The sequence below is a fragment of the Apostichopus japonicus genome, chromosome 15 (genome assembly GCF_037975245.1).
Source record: "Apostichopus japonicus isolate 1M-3 chromosome 15, ASM3797524v1, whole genome shotgun sequence".
Classification (NCBI taxonomy): Eukaryota; Metazoa; Echinodermata; class Holothuroidea; order Aspidochirotida; family Stichopodidae; genus Apostichopus; species Apostichopus japonicus.
Window position 1 is genome coordinate 13,488,583 of NC_092575.1, and position 19,617 is coordinate 13,508,199.

Below are 19,617 nucleotides of genomic sequence, written 5' to 3' on the forward strand. Positions count from 1 at the left end.
GCAAATATTTTGAGTATGGTTACTGTAAACTTCTGTAACCTTACAAAGAGAGAACAAAAACAAAAATATACATGACAGTTCAAGTTTTATTCCTCTAACACTCAAAACGACGCAAATGTGAAAAAATGAAAAAATGATCATTTTGTACTTTTTGCTTCTTACTCCAGTCACATGAGCTGTTCATAGTTTCATGGCTTACATGTTACAGGGATGATTAAATGGGAGCTCATAGATCTGTTAACAACAATTAGTTAAACCAGGGAGCTAAAGGCTTAGTGATTCCTTGACTACATTTATCTTTGTTGACCTCAGATGACCTTTGACATTCATGTTCATGTTCTACTCATGAAGAAGTATGTCACTATTTTCCCTTTTAACTGAAAATGTCAGTCCACACCAACAACATTAATGTGCATATTCTTCCATAAGCAAGCTATACAATCAATTTTAACTTGATTGTACCAAGCATTGTGGACTTCCGTTTACAAGTTTTCATGACTGTTGACTAGATAACGTTTAACCTAACCCCAAAACAACAGGGGTGAAGTGCTCATCACAGGAAAATTACATACCAAGTATGTCCTCATCTGTCCAGACCTGGAAAAGTTAGCATGGTAGAAGCTAAAATTTGGTTGTTTAAAAAAAAAAATAAAACCCCATTTTTGGTCAAAAAATTACCCCAGAAACAATAGGTTTCTCTTCTTCCCATAAAAAAAGCTACACGCTTAATAATTTACGCTTGATCAGACACATCATTCTAGACTTATCATGTTAGCAAGGTTTCCGAACTTTAATCTCTGTTGTACAACCTTCTTCCATCCATCATGGACTTTATAGATACCTCAAACTGAAATCAAGGAATCAAAAACATGAACAGTGGACATCAGACACTGCTGCGAATATTTAATCATCCATTACCATGCACTAGTAGTGTCCAACTTCTTCCGTAGAAGAGAACGAGAGTTATGACCATAACAACTTGTTGAAATAGCCAAACTACTGTTTGAACTATCTATCTCAATTCCAAAGAGATATCGGCGACAAAGCTGAGTAAAATTTTAGGCTTTCTATGAAAAATATTGCAATTTGAACAACAAATTGCATTTAAGAAGTGTAATGGAGCTTTTAAAGACCTTTTCAAAGATTAAACTGTCACATAACAAATAAAAAATTAACATCAAAAGCTAAAGTTTTTAAAATACCACCCAGTTTACTGAACTTCTTTATTAAGTATCTGGCATAAACAAATAACTGAAAACTTTTAAATTTATCAGGTCAGTAAATCTCCTTTAAAAAATGTGAACATCACCTGACTCAAAGAAAATCCATAGAAAGAAAATTGGCATTGCTTCAAAGTCGTTTTCTCAATGTCGTATTAGGATTTCCCTGACAGCAACCAGTTTATAACCCAGATTCCAGTTTCTTCAGAGGAAACTGGGGGTGGGGGGGTCTACCCAAGGCTGCAGGTGCAGTCACACAAGACCTTAGACACCTGCTGTTAACTTCCAGGAAACATTTTTCATAACATAAATATGAGCAGCACCAAAACCAGCACAGAAATGAGGTAATAGGAACTACCATGATTTCTTTTGGGAGGTTGAAGAGGGGAAATAGGGCACCATGCCACCATTGCAAAGCACAAGTCTCTCTGACACAATTTAAAGTGCTTTAAGCCATTGATATGATCGCTTGCTACTGCACATTGTTTGAGTGAATCAATTCATTGCTTTACATACATGTGTAAAACGATTCTAGGCTATTTTATGTTCATCTCAGAAAAAAACACCACAGCCCTTTAAAATAGGATGGATGGTTAGTAAGCAACAGGCCAGAGTTAGCATTTAGACATGGTTTTATGCCTATATAAATTTGTAACAGTCTGGTTTAGCAAATGATGCCCATTATTTATGCTAAGCAACATGTACAAACTGACCAATATTAATGGTAGCAGCCCCCATTCTTAGAGTCTTTGTTGTGATCCAAACAGGGATTTCTCCAGATAGACAAATTTACAATGCCCCATGCGGATTAAACTCCAGCCTCAAGGTGAAGACAGATGTTCTAGATCAAACTATTGGAAAAGGAATCTACTACTGAGACATGGTTGCAGGGAACAAACTTTGGCACCTATGGCACAAAAGATAGGAAACCCAATGACAGGCAATCACAGACATCCATTTCACCCAATACAGTAAGAATCATATTGCCACCTATGAACACTATAAACTTTTCTTCAAAGAAAGAAAGGGTCACATTGCCATACAATTTGTACAGAAAATGGTTTTGCCGATGGCTTACAAATTTTTATTCGATGGCAAGTTATCAACAATGATCATATGAGACATGTAAAAAAACATAACACCTAACCAGACAGACCTATTGAGTGTCCGGTACAGTAACAAAAAAGTAAGGCAATGAAACAGACTTAGATTAGTTACCTAAATGTTCTAAGTGAAATCTCTTTGAGACACATCGAGTAAACAGCAGTTCAATCAAGTTTGTCATTCTGCAACTGGCACAGAACCTCTGTCATGTCGTTAATAATTTTGTCACATACGTACTACTATTCCACCGCCTACTTAAGTAGCTTTTGCAGAAAAACTGTACAACCGTACTAAGGACCAACACGTCAACCTGTCCTACAGGTCCCACTCGCTTTCGAAGTCTTTCATCTGCCCCAACAGAGTGACCACCTTCGGATGCACTGCAGACTTCAGCTTACTTTTAGCAGAGGTGTTCGGATTAAGTCCAACAAAGCACCTGTGGGATGAACAGGAAAGCATGCATTACAATGTAATCAAATGACTGATGACTTTTGCAAGAGTTGGAGGGGGGGGGGGGGGGTAGGCTGTGCACCAAAGTTATTTCCAGCAGCTGATTTGCGATTTCAATTCAACAGCATTATATGATGTTCCATTCAAAATCAACGAACAAGCTGAAAGGAGCACCACCTAAGGGACATTATGACAAAGTTTCAAGAAAATCAAATGCTATTTGTAGGAGAAGATGCATTTTGGAGCCTATTGTGCCCCTTTAATGACCTTTGACCTTCACAAGGTCAAAGATGTCCCAGGGGTCAATGAACAGTGGCCAAGTTTGGTCAACATCCATCAAAATATGACCGTTTGGGGGCCTATACTTCTTTTCACCAAATTTTACTGTTTTAACTCAAACGGCATTATATGACGTTGCATTAAAAATTTACGGACAAGCTAAAAGGAGCACCACCCAATGTACATTATGACAGTCTCAAAGAAACCGAATGCTCTTTGTAGGAGATGCATTATGTAATTTTTCACACAATGACCTATTGTGCCCCTTTAATGACCTTTGACCTTGACTTTCACAAGATCAAAGATGTCCAAGGGTCAATGAACATTGTGTCCAAGTTTGGTCAACATCCATCAAGGAATAACCATCTGGGGCCAAAAAGGCAATTGTTGACAGATTAGCTCAACCAGCATGGGGCAAGGGGGTCCATTATGTGCACAAACCACATTCTAAGAAGGTCTGATGTCTTTGGTGCTGAATGCTAAGATAGAAGAAAGCTGAAAAACAAGTGCTACCACTCTCCACCTGACAATCAGTTGCAATACTCACCGTTGAATGAACTCCATGGTCACTGCACCCTTTGCAGGATATTCTATGTTGAATGCATAGAAACTAGCAAAGAGCATCCCCAGGGAAATGGCAAAATCATTGATCTTGTGGTTGTTGACTGGGACCTTGTCTACAACAATCCCGAAATGCCTTCCTGCCAGCAGTGTAGGACCTACCAAAAAAAAAAGATGTTCACATGATTTTCCCAATAAAACAAGTGGGTTCTCAAGCGCCGAATTTTGAGAACGGATCTTTGGGCCAAATATTCACTGTATTATTCCGTGGCCTCTAACGAGGACAATAGAGTTGTAGTTTTATAGTAACTGTTTGGAGCCTTTGGCATGAGACAGTCGGCAAATTTGTAGTCAGTTGGCATATATCTGACTCTGAAAACATGAAAAGGAACATTAAGATACATTTTTTCAAAGGTAAACCACACTCAGACCTGATCATTATTCCGGTGATTTGCTTAAAAATGCTCACTTACCAAAAACAACGATGCAGGGTGATGGCGATCCAATTTCATCTGCCACCTCTTCAACTGTGTTGGTCTCCTGAAAAAGAGATATCTCCTTATTAATGGGTAAGTAAATGTGATTTGTAATTTTGTAACGATATAAATACATACTGTGCAGTGCAGTTTGTGTAGTTGTGGTTTTCCAGGCATAAATAGCAGCCAAGAATGGAACATCCTCATAGCTCAGAGAGGATGGATCCCTCTAAGGTATAGAAGGGCCATGTATTTTTCTCTGCATGGCATAAGAGGCGACTAAAAGGAGAGGACTTGTATTGACTAACAACAGGAAGACACTAAGCAACACATGTGTATGGTCATTTTCACAATCAATGTTGTAACTTTCAATATTGGCATTCTTTGATCCATGGAAAGCTAACCAAGTGTGAGATCTTCCTAAGATATTCTACCATTTACTTGCCCTAACTAAGGTTTACCAACTTGATCAGGTTTACCTTGTAGATTTGACAAAACAATATGTGTCATGAATCTGCTAAGTTGACATTGCATAATTCAGAGTGGCTTTCTTTTTTTGGCATATCATTTTATTCATACATTTTTAATTCTCTAAATTTGTTATGCATATGAAGTTCCATTCAGTCTGGGGTTTTCAGAGTGAGCCCTAGCCTTCAAATGAAGCCTGTCAGCAAATTGTGGTTGAATCCTTGCATCCGACTTAAAGAACTTAGTCAAAAATATACAAAACAATTTGCAGGACAATCATTTTAGTGCTGTTTTTGGAATTCTTATTTGGGGGTACACTTAGTACTTCTCCTTTTACACAATAATGTTAGCTTAGGCCACATTATCATGTACTGTAATAGGAGAAACAGCTCTGGAGGCAAGGGGCGCTACTCCCTTTTGGCTTTTTAGTGCTGAGATGCTTTAGTTCGTGTAACACAACCACACTAAAAAGCCACCATAGCCACTCAATTCTTCCGTGTTTGGATATAAAATGAAACGTTGTCTCTTTGGCTAATCAAATTCCATGATTTTTCCAGGTTTTGAAGCATTTTGCCTCAAATTCCATGACTTTTCCAGGATTTAAAGCATCTTATTTAAATTCCATGACTTTTCCAGGTTTTCCAGGTAAGGCTGGGAACCCTGCATCTATAGAATTAGATGATTCAATTTGATTCTTAATGAAGCAATTTCTGGGTTTTTACTGAATTTTTGAGGCTGATTTAACCCCAGCCTAAACGGACTACTTATTGAATTATTTTCATAAACGTTTTTCTAATTTCTTCATTTATGCAACATACATACAGTACACAGGTGTTATCCACCAAAAGCAGTACCAATCCATGGTATGATGACAGGCCGTGCCAATTGGCCAGCCTCCAGTTCCATTACTTGCTGTATTGCAGGATTAATGTTATCTTTTGACCCTTTTATGTTGCACTAACCACAAAAGTACTTTAATACAGAATGTACTGCATGCCAACAAACCACACCCAGTAGGCCCTATAGTTTGAATACAGATATGCCTCTCCATACCAACCTGTGAAAGATGCAAAAAAGAACTAGCATCTTCTCCAAAGTAGCTTGCCAGGAGGCAAATCAAGCCAGGCAGCTCTGCAGAATTGTCCTGAGCTTCCAGCTTCATAGTCTCAATGTTCTTCAGAGTGTCTTTCATGGTGATGCTCTTTGTGGGACACTTACGAAAGTACCGCAGGATGCGGCGCCCTTTGGTCTCCAAGGAATGCTCCAGCGTTGGCAGAAGATCGATTCCAACAAGCTCCTTGAAGTGCAAAAACATACCCAATTTTTCTGACAGAAAGGGGTATTCCTCCAACAGACCTTCAATAGTGACACTCTTTGAATTAATCAAAGTGCGGATTGAGAAATACACACTTTGCATGTGCGATGTGATTAGGTCTTCATCCCAGTCTTTCTCGCCAGCTGCATACATTTCCTTCAATGCAAGAATCTTCTCTTTCTGAGTGGCCTCAGTCTCTCCCTCAGGGAACCCTCCCGGTTGCCAGTTTATGCAACCATACGAGTCCCTCTTCTTGATGCGTTTTGTCTTCGGTTCGGTCACTTCTTCATCGGAAGTACTAGTCATTGAAGATGAAACAGATGGAACCGGGAGGTAGCTTTCATCTCTTTTTAAATTGTTTACTCTGTTTTCGAGTTGCTTCAAGATAGAAGCCGTGCCATCACCAATAACTTCACCTCCAATGTCGTCCCTGAAACTCGCAGGGTACGCACTCACAACCTTTTTTGCAACAGTGACCAAGTTTTTCCGTCCTGGGCTTTCATCAAGTTTGAAAATGTCATCACAGATTACTCTGATCATTTCCCTTCTTTCTCTGGGGGCTGGTCTCTTCTTTTTCTTTAAGCAATTGTTTAAGTTTTTAGACATCTTGCTCCAATGGACTTCGAACGTATCAGCCCAGTTTCCTGCGCACTGGTCTCTGGAAGGTTGGGTGTGTATGTCTGGTGTCGATTCTGTGGACAGTGTTGAGGTATCCAGGTCAACGGTTTCCTCTCCCTCACTCAGCACATTCTCTGGAGCAGTATCTTGGAATGAGAATAACCATACACAAAATAGTTATTAATACTGTAGAACATTAGGTCAGCGCGTAAGTTTGACTGTCCCAAGAATGTTAAGAGCCTGCAGAGTTAGGTGTTTTTTATTTAATCCAGAAAGCCAAACAGCTTAGTAATTCATTGACTGCCATAGATATGCTTTGTGCAACTTTGATCCTGCTCAAACAGCATTGCAGACTTTTGTGTACAAGGTTTTCAGACTTTAGCCTCTGGTGACCTTTGACCTTGACTTTCAGATGGTCAAAGGTGATAAAGCAGTCAATGAACATTATGTCTAAGTTGGGTCAACATCCATCGAAGACTAAGCCAGTGAGGGCCTATAAAACTTTTTTCTCTGATTTTACTGTTTCATTGCTACTGCCATTATATATGAACATCTATCAAAAATATGTGTAGAATTTATAGGAAGCACCACCTAAAGAACATTATAACCCAATTTCAAGAAAATCTATTGTTCTTTGAAGGAGAAGTAGCATTTTGCAGTTTTTCCAATTTGTTTACAAATAGCTCATTATGCACCTTAAATGACCTTTAACCTTGACCTTCAGAAGGTAAAAGATGCACCATCAGTAAATGAACATTGTCTCCAAGTTTGGTTAACATCTGTCAAAGAACAAACATTTGGCAGCAGCAAAAGCAAAAATTTACACTGGATAGATAGAGTGACAGTCCCATCACAATAGCTCACCAAGCATAGCTGGTTTGAGCTAAAAATCAGAACATTTTAGGCAAAAGATTTGGCATGGATTGGCAATTTATAAGTGCAAACTGCCAGGCCGATTTTCTGTTGAGTGAATTTTTACTTTGCATGCCACCTGCACAGTAGACTAGTGTGGATAAGGCAAGTTTTGGGGCAAAACAAATTCCGGCCCCCCCATCCCCCAGGGGTCCCGTACACCTATGATCCTGTCCCTCCCTGTTCTATCTTTATTATTACAGCCAAGTGGTCAAAAAGGTTATGTAGTGCACCCCTGCACTGGGCTAGTTTAGATAAATTTTCAATTAAATGCTTTCAAGCAATTGTTTACAGAGGATTTGCCTTCATTGAACAATGACCACTGCAGACACAGTGTGGCTTTCATAATGTCCAAGTACATACAGTAAGCCTAGCTGTATTTCTGCCAAATCTAACATGGGTGACATTTGCAGAATTTTACAGAGAATATGGATGGGTTATGGTCTCTGACCTGTACTCATTATTGCTATGTGATTGATGTGATTAACTAATTTTGAAAACTGAGGAACAAGGCCCAGAATAACAAAAGTTAAGGAAAACATGTCTCCTTTGGAGAGTTGGGCTGTCTGCGGTCATGAAAAATAACCGGCATGGTCACGCAATTACTTTTATTTGCTGAAATGATTAAATGGGTTTACCAGACCTGCCAACTTTTCAAGTGCTAAAACTGTACTTGAGAGACAAAAAGTTGTATTTTACCCCAAAAACTGTATTTTCCCTGGCTGCCAAGAATATGCCCGAAGATGCAAGTGTCACATGACAGCATTCGCACTAATTAAGGCTCAAAATTGTGTCATTTGCACATCTACAGCCAGAATCTTCTGCGGGATAATCCCGCATAGATTTCTATAGGCCTAGCCCCTGTCTAGGTCTAACTTAGTACGAGGGACTGCAATAAGTGTTCACATAGATCTCGATCGTAGCACATGTGCAATGTTTGCATGCTCAGTTTATTGTCGCACAATCCAGCTGCACCTGGGAGTCTACTATGACATGCACGTATGCACAACAAATCAGAGTTACGATTGGGTAAAACTGTCTTTGATTGACATTTTGCAGAACTGGTACATGTCCAATTCTATTATGACCATGTGGAAAATAATGTACAAAGTCACAGCAGATTCAATAGCCTAGGCCTACCTGCAATTCCACGAAGCCATCACGAACTTTCATGTTCATACGATTAATCCCCTAGGCCAGCTTCCATTTTTAACTTTCCGTATGGCGACGAAGTCGAAGGAGAAGCTTAAATATTGCCAAAACATTGCGCATTTCGACATGCACCTTATCCATATGGCGGATCTATAGTCCAAGTTTGGCCTCAATCCGACTTTCCCTTATTGTACTGGGTGTATATGTACGGAGTGCCATGTGTGCCAGAAAACTATGTTTAAACCTAACACTAATATACACACTGTACATATACACCCACTACAGTGTATGTACTGTACACACTGTACATACATGTATGTACTGGTTGAAATTCATTTTATAGTAAAGTCTACTATTTCAACCAATTGTATATGTACAGTGTGTATATTAGTGTTAGGTTTAAACATAGTCTTCTGGCACTCATGGCACTCCGTACATATACACCCAGTACAGTGTATGTACTGTACACACTGTACATACATATGTATGTGCTGGTTGAAATTCATTTTATAAGTCTTCTAATTTAATGAATTCAACCAGGAGAAAACAAGTTCATTGCTAATAGTATTTTTTTTATATAAAATTAAAAACTGCACAGTATTGAAGGTATTGAGGTACTGTATATAATTATCAATTAGTAGCAATAAGCCCCACTCCTTAATGTAGGACTGTTCAATTATATTGCATGGGCAATTTTATGGTACTACAACAATAGGCTTCACCCCTTCTTATAGGACCATTCCATTAAATTGCACAGGTAAAACATTTTTCCTTTTAATCTTAAAACCTCTTTTGTGACAACTTGAATGAAAGGAGAGGCTACATGAGTGTAGAATAAAATTACACCTCCCACTGCTACACACCAAATTTCAACTTGATAGGAACAATCATTCTGGACTTATTAATGTTTACAAGGGTTTTAAACTGACCTCTGACCCAACCCCAAAACAATAGCTATCATGTACTCATCATGGGAAAACACATACCAATTATAAGCTTCATCCATCCACGTAGGGTCGACGTTATCGTGTTTACAAGCTTAAATTAGGCAAAATATCAACTTTTCACAATTTTCCCATTTTTTTAAACAAAACCGAATTTCAGCTAACTGTTAGACTTACAGTGAAACCCACAGCAGCCTCGCAGTGGATGAATCATGTCATGAGCAAAATTTAGAACTACACTGGAGCCTGGAACAGCCGGGGACGGTGAAAACCAAAACCAGGACTCGTAGACCTGTGCAGCAGCTTATTCATAAATCACCATCACACTACCTCTACTAGTGCAGGGGTGTAAGAGAGGTTTTGAAAAAAGTCTGCAAAAGTGGTAAGTTCGGTCGAAGTTAAAAAATCGGAATTCCGCGTAAAATCAGAGATTTCACAGCCCTGACTAGTGTAAGAGTTGCTGGGTCACTATGAACAACACTGACATTTACCCAACTAAATCGCACGCTCAGAAATAAGGAGTTACCAGGAACAGGCAAGATCACAGCCTATTTAGCCCCCATTCCCCCCCCCCCCCAATATTTTAACCAAATCGCTGCTCATGCGGTACATTTTGTGTCCATGTGATATTGCCAGTGTACCATAGTGACGTTTGACAATATATCATTATCATATTATTATAATGTAAGCATGAGCTGGCTTCTTAATTGAGAACCAGGCTCCAGTATTACTTAAGTAAAGTATATTTACCTTCACCTGCAGTTGACCACGCATCTATGAGTCTTCTGCGCTGAATAGGCTTCAGCATAGAGAGGTCGTCCTCCGTAACAAATCTCAGATCACCCACAGATTCAACTCCAACATCCACAAGTTGATCCAGGACTCCATTTGCAAGTGCCAGTGGCAAGGATGGCAGTGCATCACTGATAGCAGACTGAATGGGACTAAGTCTTACAGTATCGGATGAATCATATGCATCCATTTTTCACTTACTATGCTTTACCTGACCTGTATAGTAAAACCAAATTAAAACACTCAAGCAAATGAGTGCATGTGTATGCATGCCACACATTAAAGCAGGCTACTACTCCACTGCAGGCTGCAGACTGCAGCGTATGCTTGATCTGTATCATACTCAAGCACTAACAACCTAATTTTTCATGCCTAATACACAATATTTATTAGCATGCAAAAATTATACTTTTGTTTAAAAAAAAAAAAAAAAATACCTTAGCACTAGTGCTTGGCTTGTCTAGTGGATGTAGGCCTAGTTGCTAACTAATAATGAAATTTACAAAAATAGTTTCTCATGCTTTTGTCTAAGAGTGAAGGACTACGGCAAAACGCAACACTTAACAATAAAGACGCGGGCTTTGTGATTCATTGCCTGAAAGTTTTAGCTTGCTGGTAGTAAGTGCAGGATGCACAGTTTGCATTATCATCTCTGCATGTCTTCACAATGACACTAAGTTGTGAAACTATAAATCTGTGTGGTAATGGTGTATACATTGTAGGCCTATACTATGGATGTGATTATGACACAAAATTATAGCATTCAGACTAATGTTTGTCAGTTAGTCAATTGTGTGCTGTACCTCCTATACCACAGATAATGCAAGGTTTCCAGGTAGGCCTACTGCACACCAGTGGTTTAAACCTGTGGTCAGCAAACTAGAGGTCACAACCCTTCTGAGGGTCCCAAAAATATTTTAAGGGTCTAGACAAAATTGCAAGGGAAAAAATATTGCCAAGTTTGTCATTGAAAATGGAGTGATTAAAGTCTAGAGCCAGTGATCTGCATCGTGTTGTGTTGCCGGTACTCCACATCAGTCAGATTTTTGTCCACAGTAATGGTGTTTCTCATGTAATATTAAACTGAAACCGAGGTGGTAGTACTAGGCACTGCCTTGACATACGGTGAACTGTTTAACGCATATAGTTACACAGATTTTAAACTGGCAATCGTTGGTAGGTTATCGCTCAATGACAGCAGCTAAGTACGCTTGAGAATATTGCAGTGCTATGCTTATATTATCGTCATTTAGCAAACATTACCATGATGTTGTATACCGTCCGTCTACTACTTTATCTTCACGCACTATTCACACATGCCATTTGTCAAGTTGCATCAAAGCGGGCATGGGGCACAAGCTAACAAGGCCAATGCAGCCATGGGTCATGGGGAATACTGCCTCATAACAAGTTCTGAGATGGACACAATCCAATTATTCAATGGTTCAAGCTGGAACGCTCAGGCCAAGATTGTACTTCGCCCTCAAGGCACATTATGGGCAAAATAAAGGCAGGATTAAAAAGAATGGCCGTTTGGAGAACACTAGCTAAAAACATGCTTCTAATTGCACTTTAAACCGGTTGTCCAAACGTGTAGGTTTATCACCGGTTTACTGCCCTGACCCCTGGTACTATCAGACACGTGCAGTGAAGGGTTCTAGGCCTACAAGTTCAGATTGGCATGTCTTAATATGGGATTGCGATGAATATTTCTAGCGTGTCTAACAAGGGACGAATGTTAGAAAAAATAGCGTTCTCCTCTTTGGGAAAGAAATTACTGATTTTCAACTTTTTATTTATTATTATCAAGTGTGTTTAAAGAGTAATGACGGTTTGAGTAAGAACTGTAACAGTAACGCTATGAGCGGTCGGCTTGTTTGTACTCTTGGCCTATTTGCACTCTGGACATACACCCTTGTAACTGTGAACTGGCTTATTGCTTTAGGCTGGCTTTGTCAATATATACCTTAAAATCAAAATCCCAGAGTCAGCTTTGCAACCAAGTGCTGAGACAATCAAGGACTTGCATTTTCTTGAGCATGCCAGGGGTACTAGGAGTGTGTCATGCAATTAACAATTACAGTATTCATGTGTCTTTGTTTTTTTTTTGCCTGTGAAATGTATGCATATAAAATGCCCCCCTCCCCTTTTAAGTGCTGCTTTTAAGTGCTATATAATTTAGAAGGGACATGCCACCCCTATACTGTCAGGCTATACCACTGTCACAAAATATTCAATATACACGAATGGTTGCAGGCTGTATACACAAGCAACTGAAGGTGTGCCTTGCATCTCTTTGAACCAAAACAAAATTTACTCACCATTATTTACACAGAGTAAGAAATCAAAAGTGAAAACAGTTATGTTTTAGAGGGAGCAGAAGTCTTCCTCGAACTAGATATGCAGTCAATGGATAATAGTCCGAAAGCTTTGATATATTCACACACACTACATTATTGGAGGGATGCAGCATATATACTCCTAAACCTTGAAGTATGGTGGCAGAGTGGAGCTTTACTAAAAGGTATGCTTCGTCACAGACCAAAATGGTCAGAAGTATGCAACCAAACTTCATGCCCTCACAAGCTACAAATAACCCTGCACTGTACTCGGTACCACTAACGTGCATTCTTTGACTACAAATGGCCAAATCAGTATTTACATTTGCTTCTAGCAAGGCAGCCCTGATCTCAAGACTGAAAATCTCAGGATTCAAACACGTTCCTTTTTCAAGAGAGAACCTTGATTGAAACAGATTCCCAGCACTGTTATATGCTTGCAGCATTTGGTGTCTCTCTGACAGAGTATGTGTTATGTTGAGGAAATTATGGCAATTTCGGCTACATCTTTTGAAATATGAGTGCTTGCTTTCAAAACGAAGAGTCCACAGTCTTATCAATGGTCCGAGCTTGACTATCAATTCAGGATAGTGACTGAGAAAGTGATGTTTGGGCCTGAGATTTACACAAGGAAAGACACTTTTCCTCCCATCGAGATACTCTTCTATCAATACTCTGAGGTAACCTATTTCATTGAACGTGATCTGGGGAGCACAGACATACTGAACAATTTCTCGTAACAGTAAAAACAGCTTCCAAACAATGTCACTTGGGTCACAAACCTCCTGACCAAATAAAATTGGAAACAACTTCATCAAGCACCAATTCTCCACTGCTTGTCCACCAAGCCTGGTAGCATTTTGGTTGATTTTTGCAGGTTTATTATTGATGTCAGGACCAATAAACTTAAACTGCTCCAACTTCCTATTCAAGTTTAGGTAAGTAAACCACTGTTTTTCCTTCACCCAGTAATTTATGAAGAGCGCCAAGTCGTAATCTACCACACCTTCGAAAAGATCATGCCCCAAGCAAGGTGGTAGTCCAGGAGAACACACATGGTAATATGTGAGAGCATTGAAATGCGAGTCAAACTTGATCCCTTGATAAATACTTTCATTAGATTGCCGGAGTTGTTCCACACACCTATTATACTCATCAGGAGTTCTACATTTACCGTTAGCATAAGGAGCACCAGAGAGAAATTCCTGCCTTGTCAGCAAGCAAAACCTACAAAAATGTTGTGCAGTGAAACTCTCAACAAACCCACCAATGGTGTGTGACCCTAAGTTGTCACCCATGATACAAGCCAGGGACCCTTTAAATCTGCGACCATCTTTCAACTGTATACCACTTTCCTCTAATGATTTTAAATCTTCTATGAGTCTTTTGAATACCTTTTCTTGACCAAACTGCTTTAGATCACTTTCTTTGCAAAGAAGTGCAAGCTGCAATGACTCAATTGATGATCGATACTCGGGAGGGATATTGCCAAGTGAATAATACACGGCCAATATTTTGTGTTTTTTTTTCGCAGAGCCTAGAGGGTTCACTACTTCGAAGGCATCTTGAAACAACATAACAGGGACTACATTGCTATCACTTTTAAACAGTTTGTTTTCCCTGAAAACTTGCCCATCAGTGATGTCATTTAGTGCAGAGGGATTTGTACAATTTGCCTCAGATTTTAACGGCGTTGACTCATTTTCAAGGAGGAGCTTAATGGTGTCCAAAAGAGGAACATAGTGGCAATGATGTATTTTACCTGATATGCCGCTGCCAAGGGCAATAGATACTGGGCACACAAAGTTCAATGACTTGTAGAATACTCTTCTTGTATGTTTGGTGCGTAGTTCACCTTTCACGCTATCAATGGCAAGCCACTCATCTTCGGAATTTATATAAGCAACCAATTGCTCTATGAAATCTTCACTTACTTGTGCCTCCTTCAATTTACTTGTAAGTTTCAATTCAAGAGAGGCCTTGCAAATATCATGAATACTTTGCAGCTCTTCCACAATAGTCTGTATTGTTGACTCTGGAACCAATTTTTGTCCCTGCAGCTTAAGCAAGAATAATGCAAAACTTTTCAAAAAGTCAGTTTTAGAAGTGTTTTCCTGTGGAGCTTCATCATTTGATTTATCTAGATCTATGTGACAGTCAACTTCTTCCAAACATGGGCTATGGGTGGGGCTAGGGGACATAGAGTGGTCATCAATGGGACTGCTCAAAGATGGGGCACCATTTGTTAAATGCGTTTTGTAAACATTGTTGATGCTTTTCACACCCCACTTTCTATGGTAACGAGACAAATGAACAGCAAATGTCGTCTTTTTGGTAAATTTTCTTTTGCACTGGCTAAATGGGCAGTTTATAATTTTTCCATCATCGATATGTTTTTTAAGATGCCAGAAGAATGACTGCAAATTGGGGCATTCTTTTTGGCAAAAGGGCAGTGCACACTTGAGCGATTGGTTTAATGTGCAAAACTGGCTTAAGCCCAGAGTAGAAGCTCTAGAAGATTCACCATAACTTAAGTTACCCCTAGGCACCCTAGACCTATGATGTTTTCGAGTGATGTGAACTTTCAATGAAGTGAAAGTCCTAAAAGTATACTGGCAATTTTGGAAGCAACATGGAAATTGAACATTTGCCAAGTTTCGGTGGCTTCGTAGGTGGCCTATGTAGTTAGCGACACTATTAGTTGAGGTTTTGCATATAGTACATAAACCAATAAACATTATTCCCCATGAAAAGGCAAGTAGTGTCAGGATATTCATATGGCCTGACGTTTCCTGTGTCTTTGTGACTGTAGGCCTAGGCTAATGCATACTGTAGATTACAGCTAGGCATATTCATGAGGACGTAACTCATAGTAGGCCTAACGATAGTCAATGAGCTTGTTACTTGTTACTGTTAGGAGCAGGCAACTGCAATTACTTAACGCTAAACGTTCGCTTCGGCCAAGACTTGAGCCTAGAGGCCCGGCCCAGGTAAATTACGCGTAACCTAGCCTACACACACTTCAGTCACTCAGTAGGTTAGGTTAGAGTCGGCTTAGCCTAACTTGTTATATTACAATAGTGTACTGACTGCGACAACATGTGGCATACATGACACATAGGCTACAAACTTAAAAAATAGTGGTTTAAGGTCATCAGGAATTGTTTAGTCGAATTACCAAAGATGCAGAAAATAATTCGTCGCCTTAATTACTGGTGATAGTAGATTTTTAGAAGTAGTAGTCTCAAAACAGCCCGATAACAGTTCCGCTTCAGCAACCGAACCTAGCGATGAAGATACTGTACTGCAACTGTTCCGGCCGCGTATTTTTTTTTCCCAGGACCCCCAAGTACCGTCCACACATACATGCACAGTATTACTACAGTATACTGCAGGCGGGGCGAGCGCGCGGCACACAATTTATACCGGTTCGCGCCGGATTCGTTACGTTTTATTACCCCATAAAGGATAAGTGCTAGGGCCAATCAAATTCTGCACATCGGTTAATGTAATATTTAAATATATATGTTTGGCTCAACAATCCTAATTTTTATCGGCAAGAGTTTTACCAGTCCCAGATTATTCTAAAAATACATTGCCTTGACTCGAATTTTAAACTTTCACTCTGCGGATTTGTTTGTAATATTCTGAAAACAAAAAGTTTTTCCTATCTTTATTTGAATAAAAAATCAGCCTAATCTAAAAACTTGTTTGCGTTTCACATGGTAGTTAAATAACGACTAATCAAACTGTACAGTTTTGGTAAAGTAATTTATTCTCCTTTTTTATTTTCTTCTAATTTCTGGGTTTTCTTTTAAAATGAAATGAAAAAGAAGACACATAAAATACTCTAAGATTTTACTTATAATTTTTTTGAGGAGCCAAACTCTGTCAACTTCTGCATACATTGCTTGTCTTGTACTCTTGTATGAAATAAACAAATAGTCAACGGTAACTTCTATTTAGAGTTCGCTGTGGTTGGCTCTCATGCCCGACCCTTTTCCCGCGCGCGCCAACAAATGAACGCCATTTGTTAACTCAGACATGCAACTGGAATTAGATATTAAAGTTTTCGATGCCACGTTTGGCCCTTCCTTCATGCCCGCGGGACAAAAAATTACTTCCCCTAAAAAAGTGCGCTGCTATTCGGAGCTGCGAAGCATTTTGCGTTACGGGTGGACAGTCCCACTGATATTTTAAGGTATATTTTTAAGGTATCAGTGGCGTAGTCGTAGTTATTATCAGGGGCGACGTCAGCGACGGGGGTTCCGGCCATCGATGGGCACCCCGGAGACCCCGCCTCCCCCCGTCCGAAGAGGAGTGGCCCCTAGTTGGAGAGAAAAATGGAAAAACGTCGGGAGCCTTGGCCAAAAAATTGTGAAATAAGTAGTCTAATGTAAAAACAGTGGTCACCCAGTCTGGGAGAAAGCGTAAAAGCGGGGAGGCCCGGAGCAAAGTTTACGAATAGCCTGAGATTACAAATAAAGTATGCCTCCGCTTTTCGTACTCAGTTGCAGGTACCTAATTAAAACAGGGGCATATCCAGAAATTGTCAATAGGGTGGGCGCAAAGCATGACTGATCGCCGTCCTGGGGGGAGTCTAAGGGGATGGGGTGGCCCCCTCCCCTTTGGGAAATTTTTGCCTCTGCAGAAGGGCTGAGATGCCAAATGGTGCTATATGTTTAATGTGACCAATTTTCAAGCCTATCTTTTGCAGGATTTTTCATTTTTGTGCTCATTTCTTGGGGTCATGACGGCCAATAGGGGGGGGGGGGGAGGGCGCCTCCCCCTGGATCCGCCCCTGATTAAAAATTGAGACATATACATGCTTGAAAAAAATACAAAATCGGGGAAAACAGGATAGAATATGAGAACGTAGGAAATGCAGGTGATACTGAGGTGCGCATTTCTAAAAAAAAAAAAAAGAGGCGCTATAGGCCTAAGGCGCAAAATTTAAGAACACCAACCATCTAAAATCAAGTCGGGGGTACAACGCAGACAATGGTGCTACATGTCTGCGTTGTACTGCGCTGTACTGCAAACCAGAATGTGCAACTATCGGCGAACGACGGCAAATGTGTGCAGCACGGTCAAACCTTTATGTGCTCCAAGGCGCACCGGAACACATGAAGCAACTATAGCAGCTCGGCACTGACGCAACTCGACTGAGTCGATGTGCAGATGTAGCAAACATTTGTAATTTGACTCAGTTGCAAGCAGTCGCAGTACGCAATTTCTTACAAGCCTAAAGCACAACTAATATGTTAAAGAATGTCTATAAAATAAATAAAAGAGTTTCCTTTGGTCAAAATACAAACTATCTGTCAAACTGCGATCATTTTGTAAATGGGAATATAACTTAACATATTTTTTTACGGAATTGTTATTTTACAAACACTTTGTGAAAAAGTCGTAAAATAACAGAACGTAATATTTAAAAACAGGAAATTATGTTGAAGAATTACAAATACATTTGTGTTCTGTTAATATCAACAGAATATGTAAATTGACATGTAATTTTACATAACTATATTGTTTTACAGTCCCTTTCTGTAAAAAAAAAATCATATAACAGCAGGATATAAAGGTAGAAAAACAAAAACTAATGTTTCCTAATTGAAACATTTTTGATATGTAATATTACAGTTTACGTTCTTCAAATTACAGTTATATCATCAAGTAACAGACAATTTATGTCAAATAGAGAAAACACAACATTTCTGTAAAAATATGCCTGTAAAATTACCGATTTTTTTTTAACATGATGCAATTTTACATAACTGTTGTTTTACAGTCCTTTTCTGTAAAAAAATCTTATAAAAGCAGGATATAAAGGTAGAAAAACAAAAACTAATGTTTCCGAATATAAACATTTTTTATATGTAATATTACAGTTTACGTTCTTCAAATTACAGTTATATCATCAAGTAACAGACAATTTATGTCAAATAGAGAAAACACAACATTTCTGTAAAAATATGCCTGTAAAATTACCGATATTTTTAACAGTGTACATCCGCATTATCAAGGACTACGACTCCATAGTGAGATATAACTCATGAGATTTAACTTCACAAGCAACATGATTTGCATACACAATATGGCAAATCCATATACCATGTTCGAAAGTATCCGAGATTTCTATCATGATAAAAATCATGTTATAAAGGTTTTTGGCAAATATTTTCAAAAGCACTCGCTATTTGACGACCGTGACCAATAATCTACTCGCCAAAACGCAAATTTCACTCACCACTATGCTTGCTGTACAAGTCCCTTTAGTTCAGATCTACAACATCAATACTTTATATGAACAAGGTTAGGCATTTAGGCAGATACATTGTGTTACGTCATCGCAATTTGGAAAATTATGTTTCTGTGCAGAATGAAATTTAAACCTTTTCCAACCATAAGTAAGTAATGAACAAATTAAAACATGTCACAGACTTAAAGTTATGCAGCTAGGCCTACTGTAGTGTTTCAAACAATTAAAAAAAAAATCTGCAAAAATACATAAGAAGATAGCTTGGCTCAGTTCTGTTACTTTCGGGCTCCTCTAGTACTAGAGATATACTATACAGCAGCTAGGTGTGCACGAGTCCTAAGCCTATACAGTACCTTGCTGCTACTTTGAACCGCCAATCGATAAGTGTGATTCTTACACGTTCCCAAATATTTATCTTGTTTTTAGGTGCCGATTGGTACGCGCAAAATATTGATATAAGCCTATTGCACTGCTTAAATAAAAATGATTTTTTACGCAATGGAAATCTAAGGTTAAAAAGCATCTATCTTCCACTCGAAACTGATGTTGAGTGAAAATATTTGCCAAACACTAAGCATCCAAAACAGCAAACTTGTCTCAGAACTCATTAAATTGTTGTATATTTAGCGAGTTATGACAAATGTAATGTGGGAAATGCCTCAAGAAATAGTTTAGGAGATGTTTAGCAAACTTAAGTGTATTGGTCAAAGCGCACGAAACAT

At 39.1% G+C, this 19,617-nt stretch overlaps 1 protein-coding gene across 1 annotated transcript; it reads right to left on the reverse strand.

The window, feature by feature from the left end:
* Positions 1 to 68: 68 nt before the first annotated feature.
* On the reverse strand, positions 69 to 18,639 carry LOC139980632 (uncharacterized). The gene is made up of 6 exons (XM_071992424.1): positions 15,809 to 18,639; positions 10,250 to 10,507; positions 5,616 to 6,637; positions 4,088 to 4,154; positions 3,601 to 3,772; positions 69 to 2,760 (listed from the first exon to the last, which is right to left on the reverse strand). The coding sequence occupies exons 2-6, from the start codon at positions 10,479 to 10,481 to the stop codon at positions 2,640 to 2,642; spliced, it is 1,614 nt and encodes a 537-aa protein (XP_071848525.1). The 5' UTR covers positions 10,482 to 10,507; positions 15,809 to 18,639; the 3' UTR covers positions 69 to 2,639.
* Positions 18,640 to 19,617: the final 978 nt, after the last annotated feature.